General features: G+C 41.6%; 1 protein-coding gene across 3 annotated transcripts; it reads right to left on the reverse strand.

Moving 5' to 3' along the window:
• Positions 1-6,851: 6,851 nt before the first annotated feature.
• PIGX (phosphatidylinositol glycan anchor biosynthesis class X) lies at positions 6,852-15,679 on the reverse strand. Of its 3 annotated transcripts, none has more exons than XM_075570253.1 (7): positions 15,526-15,679; positions 15,100-15,176; positions 14,456-14,519; positions 14,008-14,149; positions 12,767-12,977; positions 9,013-9,113; positions 6,852-7,282 (listed from the first exon to the last, which is right to left on the reverse strand). In XM_075570253.1, the coding sequence occupies exons 2-7, from the start codon at positions 15,158-15,160 to the stop codon at positions 7,139-7,141; spliced, it is 723 nt and encodes a 240-aa protein (XP_075426368.1). In that variant the 5' UTR covers positions 15,161-15,176; positions 15,526-15,679; the 3' UTR covers positions 6,852-7,138. The 3 variants fall into 3 exon arrangements, with proteins under 3 accessions (XP_075426368.1, XP_075426369.1, XP_075426367.1); XM_075570254.1 differs by having other exon boundaries at positions 15,522-15,657; XM_075570252.1 differs by having other exon boundaries at positions 15,554-15,645.
• Between the last annotated feature and the right edge of the window lie 62 nt (positions 15,680-15,741).

Raw genomic sequence — 15,741 nt, forward strand, 5'->3', positions numbered from 1 at the left:
TTTCCTGAGCATCTTCATAGCAGTGGCACCCAGGGGTTAAGTCCCACCTTCTAGCTGGGATAGGACAAATTAAATACACTTGTAGCAGGCCCTACATATAGCCACTTCTCCTCACAGGTAGTTTTTTTTTTTGTCATATCAAACTGATTTTTTTGGGAAGAGAGATGGCAGGTTCTCATATTCCAAGTTTGCAATTGGAGGAAAAACTGCTAGAGCCGTGGGCGCTGCCTAGAAGAAAAGGCAAACAAGACAAACTATTGCCTAGCATATGACAAGAATCCAGCATTGGAGGATAAGAACATTTGTGAAACATGTTTAAAGAGGCTGCAAAGGAACCAACAGAAAACATGGCTGACTTTTTCTCTTGGATGAAAGAAGCAGTAACTCAGGGAATTGAGATGGGCTCTCACTCCAACAGTAGAGGCCAGAAAAGGGCTCGCTCCTTTACCAGTCTCGACAGACCAATAGATTCTTCCTCGGAAGATTCAGAGGATCAAATTAGATCTATGGACAAGCAATTTCCAGCCTTTGATGAAGACCTGCAAGAAGAGGAATCCTCTACTTTTGATGTAGATCCATGAAGCCTTAAAGATTGATGACTCAATTTCACGTACAGAATCAAAGAATAGAATATTTAGGGGAACACAGAGGAAACATAGAACATTCCTTGTACATGACATTGTCAAAGAGTTAATTAAAATCAGAGTTGTTCCAACCAGACAAGAAGGTGTTTTCAAAGAAATGCTCCAAAATGTATCCATTGGAAGAAATGGATGTGGAATTCTGAAATCATTCGTCAAAGGTGGACGCGGCTATATCTAAGATCGCTAGGAAGACAACCTTACCAGTTGACAACGCTACTTCTTTCATAGATACTATGATAGAATAGAAAATGCTGTCAGGGAATCCTTCATATCGGCAGGAGTGTCATGCAGACTGACAGTGACAAATACGTCAATATCCACAGCACTGAAATTGTGGATTTCTAATGTAAAGTAAGCTCTTGAAAAACGGGTTAAAAGATCTTCCATTATCAGTGTGCTTTCAGAAATGAATTTAGCCACAGAATTCAATGCAGAAGCATCATTGGATTCAGTCAGGCTTGCTTCTAGGTCTATGGCATTGTCAGTAGGGGACAGAAGAGCTCTCTGGCCCTACATTTTCATGAAACAAGAGAAGTCCAGTTGTTTTGGGTTGGGGGCAGAATCCGTTATTTCGAAAATTCTTGGGCACAGTCAATCACAGACTCATGGGTGATCAACAAAGCCACCAAAGGCTATTTTCTGGAATTTCGGACAGTGCCCAAAGAAAAACAATTGCGTGAGGTCTAAGAAACGTCTTTGACCTTAAAAGAAACTTAAACAGTTTACTCAAGAATAGAGTAATACAACCAGTTCCATCACACCAAAGATTTCAAGGCTTCTCGTCGTCTCCTTGGTACTATTCCTGGTATGAAAGAAGAACAATTCTTTCAGGGCTCTCCTAGACCTCAAAAATATCAACATATTTTTAGAAGTAAAAAAGTTCCGGATGGAATCCCTAAGCACAATTATCTCGGCTGTGGATCAACCCGACTGGATGGCCTCAGTGGATCTGAAGGATGCCTACTTTCACTTTCCTATAGTGGTTCCTCATCAAAATATCTAAGGTTTGTGGTAGGCCAGTCATTATCAATCCATTGTGCTTCCTTTCAATCTTGCAGCCTTGCCAAGAACCTTCACAAAAGGTACTAGTGACCTTAGTTGCAGAGTTAATTAAAGAGGCAATAGAAATTTTTAATTATCTGGACGATATATTCATAAAGGACAGAGATCTGCTTTTGCAACATCTTGCAAGGAAGATGGATATTCTAAAAGCACATGGATATGAGATAAACAAAGCCAAGTCATCGCATACCCTCTCAAAACCTAAGATTCCTGGGAGTTCAATTCTGCATAGCAAAATACATAAAATCCATCACAGAGATTACATACAAGCTCTACACTGTATGAAGATAATCAGCATCCTACCTTCCACTATAAAAGTAGTCAGGTGGGCCAGATGGCACATGCTTGTATTCGAATCCAATTTCCTTTGTCAGTGGGACAAAGTAAGAACAGATCTGTGTCAAAGAATCCGACTACTAAGTCGGGTAAAAAATTCACTGATATGGCGGGAACAGGAAGATAATGTAATATGCGAGCAAACTCTGTTAGACCAAAATTGGATTGTGCTGACCACAGATGCAAGTGGTTCAGGTTCGGCAGCGCAACAAGGTCCTCACTCGGCACACGGAAAATGACCCGTCATAAAGAAAGATGTTCCATCAAACGTCTTACAGATAAGAGCAGTAATGCAAGCAATGTTGTTCTTTTTGCAAAGGAATAGAAGGCAGAAGCTTAAAGATCAGGTCAGACAACTTCACTACTGTAACGTACTTAAAGAAACAAGGAGGAACAAGGAAGTAATCTTCAAATGGGTGGAAAAACATCTACATTGCCTTACAGCAATGTATATTCCAGGAAGTTTAAATACAAGGGCAGACTTTCTAAGTAAACAAACAGTCTCGCTCGGAGAATGGTCTCTAAAAGACGTCATCTTTGGCCAGATTACTGAAAAGTGGGGCGTACCACAGATAGATCTGATGGCGGCAGCCGAAAACGCAAAGCTGGTAACCTTCTGTTAAAGGGTTCCACTCCCAGGCACTTCCTACATAGATGCTCTCTCGTTCGATTGGAAGCTCCAACTAGCATACATCTTCCCTCCAGTACCCCTAATACCAGTTGTACTCAGGAAGATAAGGAAAGACAGAGCAGCGATAGTGGCGATCATTCTGTATTGGCCATGCCGGGCATGGTTTCCCTTACTCGCCAGCATGGTAAAAGACCAACCATGGGAATTACCAATATCTCCTATCACAGGGACCGATTTATCTGTCCGATCCACAGAGCCTATCTTTAACGGCATGGAGGTTGAGTGGAAACTGTTACACAGGAAGGGACTTTTAAATAAAGTCATAAAAACCTTAATGCAGACAAGGAAGGCATCTACCTACAAAATCTGCCATAAAATATGGCAGCGTTTTTTTATCACTGGTGCAGAATCGAACATATCAACTACTTAAATCCATCAATATTGGAATTCTTGCAGAAGGGACTTGACTTAGGTCTTGGCGCAGTTCCATGAAAGTTCCGGTGTCAGCCTTGTCAGCGTTACTGGGCAAACAGTTGGCCACACTGGATTAAAGATCAATTTTTTTCCAGGCAATTTGGCAAATAAGACCTCGTAATAGTGCCGCTCCCTCCGTGGGTTTTTCCTCTAGTTCTACAGGCGCTCACAAAGGCATTGTTTGAGCCTCTCAAGCAGGTCTCACTTACAAACTTAACTGGAAAATGATTTTGTTGGCAGTAGTTACTTCAGCTCCTAGGATAAGTGAACTACAAGCTCTATCAAGAAAGGAGCCATTTTTGATCAAGATAAAGTAGTTCTCAGACCAGTAATTCAGTTTTTGACAAAAGTGGCATCATTTTTAATTTAACCCAGGAAATTATCCTTCCTTCATTTTGTGCGAATTGAGCAAATGTTAAAGAGCAACTTTTACATTTGTTTGATGTTGTCAGATGTCTAAAGATATATCTGGCCAGAACAGAGCCGTTCAGGAAGTCGAACAGTCTGTTCGTTCCTCCCCTATGGAAAAGAAAAGGACACGCATCTTGAAAGGATACGCTCAGGCAATGGATCATGGCAGCCATCAGAAAGTCTTGCATTGTGCAAGGCAGCCTCCAGAAGCACATTCCACCAGATCCATGGCAACTTCGTGGGCAGCAAAGGCACAAGCTTCTCCTTTAGAACTTTGAAGAGCAGCAGTAGGGACTTCCATAAACAGTTTTATCATTTAGACGTGCAGGCCCAGCAGACGCATGCTTTGGCTGCAAAATACTGCAAGCAGTAGTTAAAACCATTAAAAGATTGATTGTTTGTATGATTTGGCAACTAAATGCAGATTGGTCAGTGCGATTGTTTTCCCAATAGCAACTAATGGCTGCGAAACCTGGACTCTGGGAAAGGCAGATAGGCGAAAGATCGATGCATTTGAATTGTGGTGCTGGAGACGTCTGCTGTGGACAGCCAGAATAACGAACCAAGCAGTCCTGGAACGGACCAAATCGATAATCTCACTGGAGGCCAAAATAACAAAGCAAAAGCTCTCCTACTTTGGTCACATCATGCGAAGCAAGTTGCTTGAGAAGGACGTCATGCTTGGAATGACTGGTGGTAAAAGAGGAAGAAGCCGTCCAAGAAGTCGCTGGCTAGATACCATCAAGAAAGATACTGGACTGAACATAGCAGAATTGAAAGAAGCCGTGAGAGATCGGAAAACATGGAGCACACTGATCCAGTGGCCAAGAGTCGTACTCGACTGAACGGATAGAGAGTATGATTTGTTACTCACCCCAGTTGATACTGCTTGGACGTTGCCCATTGGTGCACACTGTCATGGAGATGTCAGCAAAATAGAAAAGTGGTTCACAATCTTACCGTAATTTTCTTTTCCTGAATAATATTCCATGGCCGTGCGCACCAAGAGCCCGACCCAAAGACATAAGGATGTATTAATATATGTGTTATATGTTTCAGCTATGAAATGCAAGACTACCTGTGAGGAGGAGGAGCGGCTATATGCAGGGCCTCCTACAGGTGTAAGTCTTTCATTTGTTCTTTCCGAGCTAGAAAGTGGGCCTTAACCCCTTGGTGCCCACTGCCATGGAATATTACTCCGGAAAAGAAAATGATGGCAAGATTGTGAAACAATTTTCTATTATCTCATTATTGTGCAATAATTGACTATATTAATTTTTAGATGAATTTATCGCTTTTAAAAATGTCTATATTTTACACCTGGAGTTCTCCTCCGGCACATTGCAATCACGTGGCTGCTCCTCGACGGGATCACGTGATTGTGACGTCACTGATGAAGTGTAAGGAAATGGGAGTCCTCCTCTTTGAACCAGATCCTGAAAATGACCTTCCCTAGAAAATGAGCCGAAATCCCACAACATAGTTACTACGTCATAAGGCGCCTAAAGTGCCAGACGCCATGAAGTGGTGGCGTTGTCATGGAGCACCCATAGCCTCTCTATCCAGAATAGTTCTTTGTAACGTGTGTGTATGCCAATCTTCTCCTCTTATTTTTTTTTACTACTTTTTCTATCCCAATAAAAGTTCCTCATCCGGATAAGTATGTCCTGATTCCATAAAATGTTTGGCCATAACATTTTCCTCATCCTTATTTTTTTTAAATCACTCCTGTGTTCACTAATCCTTTTTTAGGAGGTCTGCTAGTAGAGGGGTTCTTAACGCCAGTCCTCAAGACCCCTCAAAAGGTCAGGTTTTAAGATACCCCCTGCTTCAGCACAGGTGGCTCAATTTAAGATTCAGCCACCTGTACTGAAGCAAGGATATCCTTAAAACCTAACCTGTTAGTGGCCCTTGAGGAGTGGAGTTGCCCACCCCTGACCTAGATAGAGGCATTCTTCCCACTTGCTTTTTTGACCAATTGTCATTTCCTTGCTTCAGCGTTTATAGATCTTGGTGATTATTACATTGATCCACTGCAGATCCTAAAATGTAGCCTAAATTTACACTTTCTAATAGACTACGAGATTGGCAGCGAAGGTGATAAAATGAATCCCTGTTTTGCTTCCAGAGGCGTCAGTACGATAATGAGTTAAATCAGACGTTCTTGAGGCCAGTCCTCAAGACCCCCCAACATGTCAGACGGCTTCAGCACAGGTGGCTCAATCAGTGGCTCAGTCAAAGCCACCTGTGCTGAAGCAGGGATATCCTGTTGGAGGGTCTTGAGGACTGTAGTTGAGACTCCCTGTGCTAGTACACCCAACATTCAATTTGCACCATTGATAGCTTAACAAGTATATTAGAAGTGGCGTAGCACTATTGATGAACATATATATACTGTTTCAATCTTGCTTATTATGTACCAAAAACCCGTGTTCATAAAGTAAAAATTTCAATAATAAAAAAAAAAAAAGTGTTTAGTAGAGAAAATGTATACAAAAGTAAGTTGTAATGTAACATTAGGATAATTAAAACAATCAAACATACCAAAGGCAATGAAAAGAAACTGGTTTCCTATAAATGGTAAAATGTAACTAATTCTGTTGTATCTAAATGAAGGAATACATTTTACATCCAGTTATAAACCTAATTTGAATCCACGTCGAAATAATAATGAAAACTTTTCCAATTGAATTCTTCTACAATAACAGCAGGTCATCAATACATCTGTACAAAGAATATATGTCTTGAGAATGCATTACTATCATTAAAATAATTTAAAAAGCCAACTACTAAGGGCCTTATTTTATATTGTCCAAATTAGCCATTTGGGCCAATTTCAACTAAAAAAATAAAAAAGCAATGAGGTAAATGGGGATTTTCAGCCGAAAATAATTGCCCGAATGGCCACTTCGGACAATGTAGAATAACTCTCTAAGCTTTAGCCAAGTAAAATGCAAAGGGTGATCCCACTGCGATCCCTTTTTGTGGCATAAAAAAAAATTGGTCATCGACCATGAAATATTTATTTTTCAAAACAATTGTCATCATCTCAAGGGGCATCCGGTGGGAGGATCTTCGGGACGGACAGCCCAAACATTAGATATAACCGCCAAAGCTAAATCATGTGAAATATTTGCAAAAAGTACAAAAAATAAACTCTCCCTCTCATTGTTTTTAAGATAAGATTTGAAAGTTAACACCCTCCCATAAAGACACTGATCTAAATATTTAGAAAAAGGAGACAAAATCGGTCGACCACTTGGTGACCTCGTCAGCCAAATCAAACAATGCTTTCTTTATTAAACATTCTTTTTATGGGACCTCCCTATAGTAGAATATATCAATTTAATTATATAATACTGTTTCAAATGTTGTTACATGTGGACTTCAATTATAAGATGGTGTGAAACTAGACTCATCCATTTGATCAATTTCACCAGCCGTAATGCAAAATAAACATTAGAAGACAAAAGAAAGAGATTGGGAACTCTTCTTCATCCTTTGATAAGTCTGAGATTAGATTTGTCTGGATATCCGTCACTGGTCCATAGTTAATGGGACATGCTTCTCTGCCAGAGGGCTATGCACACAAATGTCCATGTTTGTACACAGCGGAGAATATCATCCCAGTGCAGATCAGAGTCATAACTAGCGTCAGGAAACATACTGCAGGTCCGTGCTGTGTGATGCCCACTGGCACCTGTGCGGTTAGTGTCTTAGGGACCTGTGGGGGATACAGAAAGAAGGATTGTTGACATTGCCAGATGAATAAGAATATACAAGTGCTAGTGATGTTTACTTTTCAAGGAGAACTCAGGACAGATAAGTTCTTGCGCTACCTTGATGTTATGACGGTTTGGTAAATATTGGGAATTCTCAGAGCTTCAAAAAAAAAAAGTAGAGAACATGGTAACATTCACAAAGAACAAACTTGCTCAAATTTGTCATATTTTCAGATACTATAAGGCAACCTTATGGATAGGATTTTAAAAGAACTTTTGCTTGAGCAAAAGAAAAATTATAAGAATGTTAAAAATGTGCTAGTTTAAGAAAAATAGAAAAATGTTTTGTTCGTATTTCAAAATCTGCGAAAATGTTGGCATAGTAAACCAGGATAACTTTGCACATATCTAGTTATGAAAACCCTCTTCACTATTTCAGAATAGAGCCATAAAAAGGGCAATGTGTTATTTTATAGACAGACTAATGTATCTGGGACACAAAAGTGTCCTACAACCTCTCACTCACTGCCCCACACCCCTGGTATGCAATTCCCCTCAGTATCAGACTAGCATCCTCTCTATCTACCTTTAAGCCCCATCTTAAAACACACCTCTTTAATGATGCATATGAGTAGCTCCGTGGCTGATACTATACATCTCATACATAAACCTTGGCCCTTTGCAGATGCACTTACCAGAACGCCCTCCTACTGTCTCTAAGTTCTTCCTACTTACCACTTAGATTGCAAGCTCTTCGGGGTATGGACTACTTTTCCTAATGTTACTTTTATGTCAAACACTTATTCCCATTATGTGTTACTGTATATTAGTGTAACTCCTCATCTAAAGGGTTACTAGAAGGTTGGAGTGTATCTGGCCCCACCTTGTGTTGCCATGGGACCATGGATAGTATATTACAGAAGGGCAATGTTCGAGAAGGTTAGGATCGAGAGGAGAGGAGTCTCGGGGAGAGTTGTAAGTAATGTTATAAAGTAATAGCACAGACCGGGCCCGTCTGTTTATTATGTTTTAGATAGGCACAGTACCCTTTAACTTAAGATCCCCAAAAGAAGGAATGGTGTCCTGAATAGTAAGGAAAAGGAATACGCCACGCCACAGAAGACCTCAGAAAAGATGGGCCCGGGTATCGGAGGATCAGCTCTAACAAGCGGATCTGCACTAATAATTTTCATCTGTCTGAATGGAAGTGGCAGTTCCCAAACAGGCCAATGGTATTGGGTGACGTAAGAAAGACCCACCAGGATTCCCATAGGGGCCTAGAGTAATCGGATTAATACCGATTATGATACCGAAGCAACACGGGGGGCCGGGTCCCACGTCTATGTAGAGCAACTAAGGCAATGTACCTCCATTCGAGTGTTAAGAGCGGGCACTGATGGAAGAACCGTATTCATGTAAATCTGATATAAAATACAGTGCATCATCGTCAAAATGTGTATGAGCGGTCGCTGTGCTCGGGGATACGGATAAATGACAGCTGTACTGCAAACGTTCCCATTTTTATACATCCTTGCTACGTCATCGCCCAGCCACCTGAATGCAGCCCCTGAGCCAAGGTAATCCATGGTGAGTAGCCAACCGTTACGCAACGATATACACTCCCTAGGAGCCGGGCAGGGAGGGTTACATTATTATGTCACATGTATCCCTGCTGCGCTATGTATATAGATGGCGCTGTATAAAGAAATACGTACAAGTAATGATTACTTACTGGAATATAAGGTACATCCAGCCACTGACATGCAGTCCCAGCTTCTGATGCACAAGGAGCTTCAACTACTGAGAGTTGTGGGCAGCCGCTGGGAGGAAAATCTGCATAAAAAAGAAATAAAAGTCCAATTATTAAACTATGGCCATATTAACAGCTGTATGAAGATAGAAACATGTATTACATACAAGACATGATCTGCTTCTTATATGACAAGATAGTGTCTCATGCATGAGAATGTAGAAAAGATGTGGAAGTATGTGCGGGTCTCGCTGCCTTAAAACACAAACAGCTGCTTTAGTCTGTAAGGAGATGTACGGTATAACCAGTGATTTGTTTCTTTTAATTATTTCAAGAGAGGCTCTTAGATCCTACTTTACAGTATGTGCTTCTGGTGTAGAGGATATTAGCTAGAAGGGCTTATAGACATAAGCAGACCGAGATGGTCCAGAATCAAACTAAAATAGGTAAGTAATACTGAAAAGAAGACATACACATGTCTAAGTTAATGTTTACTACTATACCTATTGAGATATTGTTTTCATCCTGGAGAGATGTCGATTTGTTGTAGGTTGTGATATTTTAAGGCACACGATGAGAGTTCTTCATAGATGAATTTATACCTCACGGGTCTATTTCGTGTGCGCAGAGATTCCTAAAATTCCAGTTTCCATTTGGTAAAAATAGCTTAGAACGTTACCCATGTTATATTCCACAAAAGTGCTTTAAAGCAGCAATATGGTTTAGCATTTAAAAAAAAAAAGTTAAAAAAATACTACATGATTGAACCAGGGGGTCTCTAGGGCTGAACCTCAGTAATTTCAGGTCTGGGGACCACCTGCTTCCAGAGATACGCAACACCGAAGGGGGTTCTCGTATCTCTGCTGGGTTTAAAGCCCCATGTCCCCCGGACCAATAGCAAGCCGAACCGGATTACCTCACTGCTTCCTATTGGCCCTCGTGATACGGGCATTTAAAACCGCCGTTAGATTAGACACTGTTTAAATATATATATATATATATATATATATATATATATATATATATATTACACACACACACACACACACGCATACCCCGGTTTAAGGACACTCACTTTAAGTACACTCACTTAGGACATCTCACCCAATAGGCAAACGGCAGCTCACGCATGCGCCGGTCAGCACGTCCTGAACAGCAATACCGGCTCCCTACCTGAACCGAAGTTGTGCGCAAGCGGGGAGACTATAGAGCCTGTTACACGTGCGTTATTTACATCAGTTATGCACGTTTATGACGTTTGCAGTACAGTACATGCATCGATAAGTGGAAAAAAGGCAGTGCTTCACTTTAAGTACATTTTCGCTTTACATACATGCTCCGGTCCCATTGCGTACGTTAATGCAGGGTATGCCTGTATATGTATGTATGTATGTGTATATATATCTCTGGAAGCAGGTGGTCCCCAGACCTGAAATTACTGAGGTTCAGCCCTGGAGACCCCCTGGTTCAATCATGTAGTATTTTTTTAACTTTTTTTTTAAATGCTAAACCATATTGCTGCTTTAAAGCACTTTTGTGGAATATAACATGGGTAACGTTCTAAGCTATTTTTACCAAATGGAAACTGGAGTTTTATGAATCTCTGCGCACACGAAATAGACCCGTGAGGTATAAATTCATCTATGAAGAACTCTCATCTTGTGCCTTAAAATATGCTTGACCTGAAGAAGAGAGGAAAACTCTCGAAAGCTTGTCCTATGACATAAATTGTTAGTCCAATAAAAAAGGTATCACCGAATACTGAAGAACTAATTTATTCTATATATATATATATATATATATATATATATATATATATATATATATATATATATATATATATATATTTTTTTTTTTTTTTTTTTTATTACATGATTGAAGCAGGGGGTCCCCAGAGCTGAAATTAACAGGGTTCAACTCCAGAGACCCCCTGCATCAAACCTTTATATTATTTTATTTTGTTTAGAAAAAAGCTATCCGTATTGTTGCTTTAAAGCTACAGATGTGGTGTAGGTTGTGAGAAGCAGAGGAGTGGCTCAATGAGTAAAAACACTGACTGATAACACAGAGGGAGAACTTAGTTCAATTCCCGTTGCCAGTTCCTTGTGACCTTGGACAAGTCACTTTATCTCCCTGTGCCTCAGGCACCAAAATCATAGATTGTAAGCTCACCTGGGCAGGGGCTGTGTCTGTAAAAATTCTTATGTGCTGTGTACCGTGCACTATACACTAATTGTGAAGCGCTTTGACTCCCATTGGGACAAAATTAAGTTATTATTATAATGGAATAGTATGAGCGTTCTTCATATATTATGTTGTAGTGTACAGATCTCTTGTTCATGTGTACAGAGCTTTCTAAATCTCGCAGGGTTCTTCTTCACGTGTACAGAACTTTCCAAACCTCAAAAGGTCTCTTCAACACATTGCACATTCTCAGTCACTAACATATCTTCGTCTCCTGTTGATCTGTACCTCAGGGCTCTGTTCTGGGTGCTCTAATTTTCTCGCTCTACACACTATCACTTGGTGACCTCATCAACTCTTCTGGACTCAGGAATCATCTCTATGTAGCTATATCTTTCCACCCTTACCCTCACTCCTGCAATCCAGTATCAAGTCGCTGTCTGCCATGTAGATGACACGCCGCCTTAAATGGAGCTCCTCATATTTCCCCCCTAAACCTGGCCTAATATCCCCTTTCTCCGCCACAGTAAATAGTAGTAGCATCTATTTTGTTGCCAAAGCGCGTTGCCTAGGAGTAACATCTGACTCGTCCCTTTCCTTCTCCATTCACAACATGGCTAAAATGTGTCGCTTCTTCCTCCGTAATAGTGCCAAGACCTGCCCTTTCCTATGTCAAGTTACTGCTAAAATGCTAATGCATGCCCTTATCCTCTCCCGTCTGGATTACTGTAATATACTGCTAACAGGCCACCCAGCCTCACAACTTTCTCCTTTGCAATCTATCCAAAATTCTGGTGCTAGAATAATTTCACTTTCTCCCAAAACAGTCTCTGTCATCTCCTCCTTAAAACCCTCTCCTAGCTTCCCATCAAATTTCATATCACCTACAAAGTTCTCCTCTTTACCATTAAGGCTCTCCACTCATCTGCTCCTTCCTACTTATCAGCTTTGATCTCTTGTTATGCCCTTGCTCATCTCCTGTGCTCTACTCATAAGGCCAGGTCCCCGCTGGCTACTGCAGCACCCGCTGTGGCGGACGCTGCAGGGACAAGAGCCGCCCCACAATGGGGCCAGGCCCGCTGCGAGGGGGGGGCGCCGCGCTGCGCTGACAGAAACTCCTGCTCTCAAGAAAATTGAGATCAGCAGTTGCGACGGAGCGCTAGGCCACGTCCCCTGGCAGTTCAGCCAATGAGGGCGAACCTGCCGGGTGACGTCACGGCCGCGCCCCCGTCACTCCCCCCCCCCCCCCCCGGGGGACTCGGCTGCACGCGCCGCTAACCTCGCTTGCGCGCTTGCGCGCTTGCAGCGCAGGCACTGGGGCCGTAGCCTAACTGTCTTCTCTCCACCCCTTTCACCTACTGCTCTCGTCTTAAACCCTTTCCCCTCACTGCTCCTTAGGGAGAGACGGAGGGGGTGGAGGGAGAAGAGACAGGGGCAAGCCCTTGATACTTTTCATGTTGTATTCGCAATCGCACCTTGAACAGACCTCGCAGTAAGTCTTACAAAACCAAAAGTTTAACACTAGAATTTACCAAACAGAACTTGGATTCACCTTTGCTGCAGTGAATCAGAAGCTGAGGGTTACGCAGGGTGAAAGACGTCTCGCGGATCTCTGCTGACGGGCGGTGGTAGCGGGCGTGCACTGGCACGGTGGAGATGAAGCAATGTGTACATGCTGGGTCCGGCTTGGCATACACAAGGGCAGCGTGTTCCTGAGAGAGATACTCCGGAGCTTCTACATCCACTGATTCCAACAAGAGAACCTGCAGAACGTGGCACAGGAAACATGCCACTCGCATATTGGTTTCACGTAATTCTAGAACCACTGTGTCTTCCTCATGTCCAGTCTCGTTACTGGTGTGAGCAGATAACTGATCCCTTTGTTCAAATAGAACAGTGCTAGGCAACATGATATTCCTAAAGAGCCACATGTGCTGCCCTTGAGACCTCAAAGGAGGCACACATTACCCACATATATGTTGCACAGGCAGAAGGGATATTGCACCCGTGGGTAGGAGTATATCCTCGCAGGTGAATACCGCCCCACTCCTATTCTTACTCAGGGATCTAGTGATTAGCACAGGAGATCAGCGGGCAGCACAGTATTTATCTGCACACTGAGGGAAGCTACGATCCAACCCAGCAACATCTCTGCTCTGGGGAGAGAGGGAGAGCAGGCAGTTGGAACAGCCAGAGGTAGGGGGCTGTAGGTGAAGCCCCAATGGCCGCTTGTTGCCCACCAATGAACTAGAAGAATGTTCCACAGCACACACACTATTGTAGCTTATTGTAACATTATCTTTATTGTAAGTGACAAGGAAAAAAGCACAACGTTTTGGGGACAGGAACCCCTTCCTGAGGTGCATACGTTGCGGTGAAGCATTCTTCTAGTTGTATATTCATCCAGGCAGAGACATGCCTCAAGATTACCACGAACGTTAGACCGCACTAGCGTTTATTCTCCTTTTAACTGATCCCTTTGCTCATTTCAACTTGTTAAACAAAGCAAAATATGCTAAAAACAATTAAAATAAAGACATTTATTTTGATCTAATTGATACAGTATTAGTTTAGTTGGAGTGGCTTAAGAGCATTTGGGAGATGCAAATTAAATCTCCAATTAGACCATTTTTTTTTGCGGGGCCTGTTAAATACAGGTCTTCTTAAGGATTTAAAGAAGTTGATTATCCTGACAGATTTTTTTGTAAAATCTGATCAGAATAAATAAATAATAATAATAATTGAACTGAAAGAAGAGTAAGATTGTATGTGTGCAGGGCTGGGAGTCTGTACCTCTGTCAGATTGTGCTTCCGTAGAGAGGAGAGCTGATACGGGTCCAAAAATAGCCCAGATGGGACGTTCTCTTTGAACACTATACTGCAGCTGTTCACCTGCTCTGCAAATCCCTGAACATCCAGCCTTGTTACCAGCTCCCTAATATCAAGAACAGGACAGAAAGATCATAGAGACAACTGCAACATTTTCACGATTTCAAATCAAGCAGCCGTAGACTTAAACAGTTGTAATATATATATATATATATATATATATATATATATATATATATATATATGTATATATCACGGTTTTGCAATCGGAGTAAGCGGGTATGCTAATTGTATGTTCAAAATAAAAAAAGATTAAATAAGTGTTTGCATAGCCATGTAACACGCGTTCAGTTTGAGAACATGACCCAAAGCTTGTTCTTGTAAAGACATTTAGTCCAGCGAGTATGAATACCTGTGAAACCCTGTGTTCAGAATCTCTCTTCTCACAATCAACTCAGGACAAGCACTTTGTGCAACTGAAAATAAGAAAGAAAGATTGTACCGATGACAGCGAGTTTTAGATGCATGGCACAGATACTCAGTGAGGCATATATATATCTCTATTAGGCCTCGTTCAGGGTGCCAGAGGCAGGAGTTGGAGGGCGTTCGCGAGGGCGGGCGGCAGTCTGCTGGGCGATGTGTGTTCATCCTCCCCAGCAGACTTTTTCAGGAGTTGAGGAGGCGGGGAGAGGGCGGGACTACAGACCTGAGGTTAGGGATCCAAGTTGCAGTCTTGAAATCATTCTCAAGAATGATTTTATTGGCTGCCGAGGTCCCAGTGACGCTGCTGCAGCTTCAAAAAACGACTTGGTTTGTTTATTGAAACTGTAGCCAGCGTCAACTCCGTACTTCGGAGACAGGGCAGCTGCTACCCTGACAACCAGTATTCAATTTGAATACATTGTGTCCCACGGCAGCTCGCCCGTCAGCACGCCCTCCCTCCGAAGCCTGCACCCTGAACGAGGCCTTATCATATAGTCAATATAATTAGGTCGTGTATTTTAATAAAATAAATATGAAAAAACAAATATATATCCCGTGTGGCTTTAAACATACCTGAATTTGCTGCTGCACAGAAGAAAATACAGATGGAGGTCAGAAGACCTCTCAGAGGCATGTTCTACACCAGGAAACTGCAGAGAAACCCAATGTAATATCATAATCTTAGCTGCTCATGAATGCAAAAGGTTTATGGATTAAACTAGACCATATTACCTTTTTCAACCAAATCTACTATGGTGAGAATGAATGGGGATCAGAGTTAGGAGGGGGGTGGAAAAAAAAAATATATATATATATATATAGAAACAAACTGCTTCACTGCTAGACTATGTAATGATTATAATATTTTATATAATTTCATAAACATATAAAACCTACTAGAATGTATTTCATTACTGAATACTATTATATGTTTATGTAATTCGATCAACTGCGAATTATTATTTGATACAATTACATGAACATCATTGCCATACCTACTTGAAACATATATTTTTTTCTTCTTTACCTAATGTCTAATGATTTATTAAATGGTCCATTATTAACCACATATGTGATCCACATCCCAGCTATCCCTCTGCTTCCGCGTTCCAACGCCCCTCTGTATCAAAGGACCCCTTTCCAAGCTCTCTTTTAACTGCCTGCTGAAATCATCCACTGAGTTATACATTAATCCAATAACCCAGAGTCTACATT

Source organism: Ascaphus truei, chromosome 14 (assembly GCF_040206685.1).
Source record: "Ascaphus truei isolate aAscTru1 chromosome 14, aAscTru1.hap1, whole genome shotgun sequence".
Taxonomy (NCBI): domain Eukaryota; kingdom Metazoa; phylum Chordata; class Amphibia; order Anura; family Ascaphidae; genus Ascaphus; species Ascaphus truei.